The 7,868-nt window shown below is 51.0% G+C and overlaps 1 protein-coding gene across 2 annotated transcripts in view; it reads left to right on the top strand.

The window, feature by feature from the left end:
• Positions 1 to 2,169: 2,169 nt before the first annotated feature.
• Positions 2,170 to 7,868, top strand: part of NAV1 (neuron navigator 1) — a 220,006-nt gene continuing 214,307 nt past the window's right edge. Inside the window, exons 1-2 of one of the 2 annotated variants that reach the window (XM_069756487.1) lie at positions 2,170 to 2,209; positions 2,945 to 3,469. In XM_069756487.1, the coding sequence (XP_069612588.1) occupies positions 2,959 to 3,469 (511 nt within the window). In that variant the 5' untranslated portion in view covers positions 2,170 to 2,209; positions 2,945 to 2,958. Of the gene's footprint in view, positions 2,210 to 2,283; positions 2,620 to 2,944; positions 3,470 to 7,868 lie in introns of those variants that run through there. The other variant, XM_069756486.1, reaches the window with a different exon arrangement.

The following is a 7,868-nucleotide window of genomic DNA, read 5'->3' as shown; positions in this document are numbered from 1 at the left end:
GTAGCGCCCCCTCCATCCCTGGGGTACAGTCTGGAGCATGTAGGGGTCAGTTACCCCCCCCCAGTGAAGGCTGTAGCGCCCCCTCCATCCCTGAGGTACAGCCTGGAGCATGTAGGGTCGGAGTTACCCCCCAGTGCAGGCTGTAGCGCCCCCTCCATCCCTGAGGTACAGTCTGGAGCATGTAGGGGGTCAGAGTTACCCCCAGTGCAGGCTGTAGCGCCCCCTCCATCCCTGGGGTACAGCCTGGAGCATGTAGGGGTCGGAGTTACCCCCCAGTGCAGGCTGTAGCGCCCCCTCCATCCCTGGGGTACAGTCTGGAACATGTAGGGGTCAGAGTTACCCCCAGTGCAGGCTGTAGCGCCCCCTCCATCCCTGGGGTACAGCCTGGAGCATGTAGGGGTCGGAGTTACCCCCCAGTGCAGGCTGTAGCGCCCCCTCCATCCCTGGGGTACAGTCTGGAACATGTAGGGGTCAGAGTTACCCCCAGTGCAGGCTGTAGCGCCCCCTCCATCCCTGGGGTACAGTCTGGAGCATGTAGGGGTCAGAGTTACCCCCAGTGCAGGCTGTAGCGCCCCCTCCATCCCTGGGGTACAGTCTGGAGAATGTAGGGGTCAGAGTTACCCCCCAGTGCAGGCTGTAGCGCCCCCTCCATCCCTGGGGTACAGTCTGGAGCATGTAGGGGTCAGAGTTACCCCCCAGTGCAGGCTGTAGCGCCCCCTCCATCCCTGGGGTACAGTCTGGAGCATGTAGAGGTCAGAGTTACCCCCAGTGCAGGCTGTAGCGCCCCCTCCATCCCTGGGGTACAGTCTGGAGCATGTAGGGGTCAGTTACCCCCTAGTGCAGGCTGTAGCGCCCCCTCCATCCCTGGGGTACAGTCTGGAGCATGTAGAGGTCAGAGTTACCCCCCAGTGCAGGCTGTAGCGCCCCCTCCATCCCTGGGGTACAGTCTGGAGCATGTAGAGGTCAGAGTTACCCCCAGTGCAGGCTGTAGCGCCCCCTCCATCCCTGGGGTACAGTCTGGAGCATGTAGGGGTCAGAGTTACCCCCCAGTGCAGGCTGTAGCGCCCTCTCCATCCCTGGGGTACAGTCTGGAGCATGTAGGGGTCAGAGTTACCCCCCAGTGCAGGCTGTAGCGCCCCCTCCATCCCTGGGGTACAGTCTGGAGCATGTAGGGGTCAGAGTTACCCCCCAGTGCAGGCTGTAGCGCCCCCTCCATCCCTGGGGTACAGTCTGGAGCATGTAGGGGTCAGAGTTACCCCCAGTGCAGGCTGTAGCGCCCCCTCCATCCCTGGGGTACAGTCTGGAGCATGTAGGGGTCAGAGTTACCCCCAGTGCAGGCTGTAGCGCCCCCTCCATCCCTGGGGTACAGTCTGGAGAATGTAGGGGTCAGAGTTACCCCCCAGTGCAGGCTGTAGCGCCCCCTCCATCCCTGGGGTACAGTCTGGAGCATGTAGGGGTCAGAGTTACCCCCCAGTGCAGGCTGTAGCGCCCCCTCCATCCCTGGGGTACAGTCTGGAGCATGTAGAGGTCAGAGTTACCCCCAGTGCAGGCTGTAGCGCCCCCTCCATCCCTGGGGTACAGTCTGGAGCATGTAGGGGTCAGAGTTACCCCCTAGTGCAGGCTGTAGCGCCCCCTCCATCCCTGGGGTACAGTCTGGAGCATGTAGAGGTCAGAGTTACCCCCCAGTGCAGGCTGTAGCGCCCCCTCCATCCCTGGGGTACAGTCTGGAGCATGTAGAGGTCAGAGTTACCCCCAGTGCAGGCTGTAGCGCCCCCTCCATCCCTGGGGTACAGTCTGGAGCATGTAGGGGTCAGAGTTACCCCCCAGTGCAGGCTGTAGCGCCCTCTCCATCCCTGGGGTACAGTCTGGAGCATGTAGGGGTCAGAGTTACCCCCCAGTGCAGGCTGTAGCGCCCCCTCCATCCCTGGGGTACAGTCTGGAGCATGTAGGGGTCAGAGTTACCCCCCAGTGCAGGCTGTAGCGCCCCCTCCATCCCTGGGGTACAGTCTGGAGCATGTAGGGGTCAGAGTTACCCCCAGTGCAGGCTGTAGCGCCCCCTCCATCCCTGGGGTACAGTCAGCCTGCATGTTGTAGACACACGTCGGAAATACGTAAACTGCAGCGATCCTCCCTGCGCGAGAATTTGGGCAGGACTGCAATACCGGCTGCGGCCGCCGGGTGGCCACGTTCGATCAGTGCAAACAATAAGGTACGGGAGGCTCCACATTATCGGGCTCTGCCCAGTGTCACCGCTCCATTGTAGCTGGCATAGAGCGCGGAGTGGGCACCATCGTACTGCTGACAAGCTGCAGAATGCCCAGCCGCCTCCATTCATCTGTTGGCACAGCGCGCCCACAGTCCGTGCCAGTGCCGAGCGCATCTGCATCACTGGGATAACTCCTCCCGTGTGTAGCCCTTCCGTTCAGCTGCACGGTGTGCGTCCTCTGCTTTGCAGTCCCTCCTCCGCCTCCTCTTTCTTCTTCTGTCTCTTCTCCTCCTCCTTCCTCTCGCTTCCTCTCTCCCCGTTTCCTTCCTCCTCCCTTTATCTCAGCATCCTCGGGGACGTAGCGGGAGAGCGGCGGAGGGAGTGCCCGTTAGGACCGACGCCGGGGCATTGCGGTGGGTAGTGCCAGCATGGATGCCCTCCGTCCTTGCTGTCAGTGTTCCTCCTCCAGCCCCTGCCCTACTTTTGCTTGCCATCTATTTTCCTTTCCTTTTCCTATATTCTGTGTGCATCCTTCTCCACCATTTTCTTCCCTTGCATCATCCCTCCTTTTTTCACACCTTCCTTCTCCATTTTGCCTGTGCCCTCTGCCCCCATGCTCGGCAGCTTGCTTTCTGCTTTAGGCCACTGCTGTGCCAGCCTGTCACTCGCCCCTGTCTTTCAGCGTTTCACCCCTCAGACAGATTTGCCTCCTTTGCAATATCTCTCCTCTTCTTCCAGGACGGGGAGGTGGAATGATGCAGCGGAAGGTGAAGCCGCCCTCAGGGGTGGGTCCAGGCCGTTCTGCGGAGCTGCGGGTTTTCCGTGGCCCCTCAGGTACTGCCCACGAATCCCGCTTGCCCGGAGCACCTCTTAGACGCCAGCGCTCCCTCACCAATCTTTCCGTGCTGACTGATGCTGAGAAGAAACTCCGTCTGTGTGGCCCTGACTGGTGTGATGACCTGTCTACTATAACGCCACCACGCAACCATGCTGCCAGTCCAGCTTCCCCTGCCATGTCCAGGGCACTGTCTCGCTCAGAACACTCCCTTCTACAACCCAGGACGCCTAGCCGGATTCCTCGCGGTCCATATGCGGAGGTGAAGCCGCTCAGTAAAACATCGGACACGAGCACCGGTGGCCCTGCAGCCGAGGAGTCGACCAGTGACCCCTCTGATGACAAGAAGACTTTCCTCAAGGTGGATCCTGAACTAGTGGTGACTGTTCTTGGCGACCTGGAGCAGCTGCTCTTCAGTCAGATGTTAGGTAAGAAAATACCACTTTGGGACCCATGTGACTAGCTAAAAAGTGACGATGTTTGTGCAACACGTAGGTGGCAACAAAGATATTACGTTTGCCTTTTAGAAAAATGGGCAGAGCTCAGCATTAGGGGACGAGGCCTCACAAAACTCAGATTTCCTATCATTTATGTCACATGTACTTGGGCAGCAGAAAGATGTGCCATAGGTACTAATATGTTAAGGGGGTCGTCTGCTTTCAGTTAATATCCGTTCCTGGGCACAGTTTACTAGACAAGAAAGAAACTGCTGAATTGACCGTCTCTACTGGCGAGTCAACGCCGCTGCTCTCAATGACTGACTGGCCTTGACGTCAAGTCAACAGCAATTCACTGAGATCAGTGGCTCTAGGTGGGGCGTCCCGTCTACACTGGCCGAGCTCACTGATTGGCTGCCACGCTATCATTGGGGACGAGCGGGGGCACAATAGTAGACTTGGAGATGGTGATGACAGTGTGGTTTGTTTTCACTATGCCCACAGACAAACATTAACTGAAAGAGGATAACCCCTTTAATGAACTTTTGTCACTTTTCTCCAGCCACCCTGGACCAAGACCGGCATACTAAGGCTGTATTCACACATGTCTATGTGTCCCGGTCCGTGATTCACCGAGGCTGTCAATTTCAGGTCAGGATACCTGTGGCCAGTCTGAGACCCGCAGCCTGTACGCGGCACATGGATGTGTGAAAACGGCTTAAACATTATTGCTGATAAATTCCCCCAAAGAGCAGTTTGTGAATATTCTCATATGACAGCCGCCATATAGGTACAGGAGCATCTTCAAAATTTTATTACCCATCCACAAAAGAAGGCGCCAGCTTTTTCTGTCATGGAGGTTTCCAGGTCTTGAAGATCTGTTGCACTTCCGGTATGTGGCGGCTGACATTGATAGCTATGGTGTGAGTGGATTCCCAGACGCCGTGACCCTGGGTGGTAAGAGCGAGTGTTCTGCTTACTGTCCTGTGTGGGGTGAGTCAGTGGATGAGGCCAGGATACAGACGTTAGTCAGACACTGGGCTGTTAAGGGAATGGAGTCATACGATGACTGATTTGTAGGGTTTGGGTTGTAGGACAATAGTTTTCTGTACTTATTCTGGCTCACAGGCCTGCTGTTGGTTTGTATATGTTCCCCTATTTTGTCCCGTTTTTGAATGGTAGAGTGCTGTTCTTTTGGGGAGACCGACACTGGCATTGAGGATCAGGGCAGATTCCTTAAAGAAATTCCAGACAAATGAACGCTCTGTTTGGTCCAGTAGAATTGCATTTGGGCACTCGGATTCAGCACTTCCGCTACTTCCACTTCCTATAATGAAGCAGAACAATAGAGATAATGCAGATGTGAGCAGAATCTTATTTCTCGAGGTCTTACGCAAGGAGTTCCCATTTTTGTGGTTTTTTAGTATAACCGGATTTATCAGCTACAGATTTGCCTGCTGGGTTTGCAGCACATTTCAGTGGGGAAGTCCGCAGCATGATGTGACTTCTCCAGCGTGTGTCATGGTGCACTGCCATGAGCTGGCCTGTCACTGCTTTCTGCTGCCCATGTTTAGCGTGAGACTGCTGAGAGGTTGGAGTGGTGCATTACCGAGCAATCTGACTCCAGATTCATTGCGGCTGCTTTCCTGGCTGTCAGAAAATGTACTTGCTGCTTACATGTGGTTACTCTGGTCCATTTAAAACAAGACGTACATCTCATCTAGTAGTGATGATCCAGTGTAAAGCAAAGCTAACCCCAGAAGGCAGAAGGATATTGTTCTTCCTTACGCCAATTGCGAAAATAATATGAACACAGTTTGTCCAAAGGCTCATCAAAATCACAGTTTACCACAATATAATATTGTATTATATCACTTAATGAATACAACTTAATTTTAAAGATGACATGTCACTAGATCAAAAGTGGCCAGTCTTTGCTCTGATGCCCTGATTATCCTTTTTTCTTCTTTTTTAAAATCCATTTTATTTGGTGCAAGTGTTCATGGCCTGTACCGAGGGGATGTGGCTTACAGGGTAATTATGCGCACCAACCTAAAGGCATGCCCCCAAGGAATCTTCAGAGACACGTCTCCTTGGTGCAGACCATAAAAATACGGTAAGTTAAAAGGCCCAGATATCTGGCACCATATAAAATGTGATAATCCCAGGAGCAGCGGGATTAAAGGGACACTGTCACCTGAATTTGGAGGGAACAATCTTCAGCCATGGAGGCGGGGTTTTGGGGTGTTTGATTCACCCTTTCCTTACCCGCTGGCTGCATGCTGGCTGCAATATTGGATTGAAGTTCATTCTCTGTCCTCCATAGTACACGCCTGCGCAAGGCAAGATTGTTAGGAAGTGTTAATGGGGTTAATGGTGCAATGAACGAGCAGGAGATCCAGTCAGCTACACTGTGCACCAGCATTTACCCTGTAACAGGGGCTAATGTACCAGGCCCAGTTACAGGGGAAATCTTATTATAAAAAAAGTATTTAAATGTTCAACTTCTCCACAAAAGTCTTTTATGATATCGGCAGAAATGTAAAAAAAGCGAGTATGAAAATAACATAAAAATTAGGCCCAACATATGACGAAAAAAGATGCAAAAATTGTTTGAATATCCGAACAAGAACACTTTTACATGCCTGAAAAAACCATGTCAATGTAAAAATCGAGTTTCATTCAGAAATCTCGGATGATGTTCACCTATATTGTCACCCGTCTGTCCATGTATTTGGTCCATGTGACAACAGTGTGTACATTATCAGATACAGCTTCCTAGATTAATAATGGCAATGTATTTGTATAAATCGGATGCTACACGGTGGATCCGTAGCGCGTACTTTTACACTTGCATAGGAGATTCTCATCTATGACACTGAAGAGAATGGTGCGTGCTGCGATCTGATCCGTACGTTGCCCTCATCCATAGGTCACGCCAGTCTGAATCAGCCCTTAAACTTCACTTTTCCTTATAAGCGCTCCTGGTGTAGTCAAATATTGACCTGTCTTGTGAGTTCTTGCCTCCTTTGGAGCTAACTTTTAGATGTGTAAAGAAATACCAAGTCCAGGAACGAAATGTTCTTATAAGGGTGGAGAACATGAAGACAGTCTAAAATAGAACGCTGCCGACATAAGATGCTGTTATGACCTTGTCATATGATGTAGTCACTTGATTTCGGTTAGGCGTCTTCTAATTGATTATCTCTGCGCTGTCTGCACTTCTTTCCGGTCTTGTGCAGTTCAGGATTTTCACACAGTTGTAGCATAAAGCATCCCTAATAATACCTAGTAGAAGATATTATGTTTAGTATGAAAATCTGATCACACTTTCGCTAGATAATGAATTGTGAAAACTCTGCGATTTCTGTCCCGAGGGCTGATTCCCCAGCCTCCTGCACAGTTCTCCCTTCATCTACAGTACATCAGCAGCATGCATGTGTTTTGGGGCATTAATTGGGTATTTTAGGACTGTACCAAGCACAGTATGGGAGTAGTAAATGTATAATGGCGGTATTTCATCTTTGCATGGTGAAAATGGCCACATTGTAGCGAGGTGTGTTGTCAGAGGGGACAGTTTGATTGACAATGGTGTCAAATGAGAAAATGGTGTCTGATCTGCAGGCTACATGTTATAGAGCAGGAGGAGCTGAGCATACATTTTTTGTTGGAACATTTTAAGAAACATTTCCATTTTATTCACTTAGTTTTCAGATGTTTGCATATTTCAACCTTAATCACTGATTGCCAGTTTTCCCTGTATAACAACATGCAGACACAGCTGTCAATCACTGAGTAGGACCGCCCACTGGACTCATAAGCAAACAACGACCAAATATTTCACTTTACAAAATACAAGGTTTGCTCATTTTGACGTCCATTCAGATTAGTCCGAACTCATCCTGCAATGCACGGTCTGGCCACAAATTTCCCTACTGTAGCATGACCACTTCATGTATTCTATGAGGCCGTCAGTCTCGGGTCAGGAGTCCGTGCATTGCGGTCAGAGATCGGACTGAGTTGTACAGACATGTGAATGAGCCCCTATACTTAGTCTTTGCCCACAAACCTTTTTATCATTCTGCAATCACTGCATTTGATTGTGTATATTTTAAACAGTTGATGTATTAATAGAGATATAAAGCAACAACACATGGATGCCAATACTCATGAAAGTCATCTGATTTTTCTGGATTATTTTTCATATTCTCATCTGAACGGGTTCAGCCAAGGGCACACAATTTAATAAATAATTAAGGGCATACGTGATTTCCTATCTTAATAATTGCAGTAGATCTGTGACAAACACATGACATACGGATGGTAAACCCTATGGGAGCAGTTTTTTGTGCACCCATTGACTTATAATGGGCGAGTCTAATCCTAAATG

The sequence above is a fragment of the Ranitomeya imitator genome, chromosome 3 (assembly GCF_032444005.1).
Source record: "Ranitomeya imitator isolate aRanImi1 chromosome 3, aRanImi1.pri, whole genome shotgun sequence".
Classification (NCBI taxonomy): Eukaryota; Metazoa; Chordata; class Amphibia; order Anura; family Dendrobatidae; genus Ranitomeya; species Ranitomeya imitator.
The sequence above is the reverse complement of the archived record's forward strand: the minus strand, read 5'-3'. Positions and strand labels throughout refer to the sequence as shown.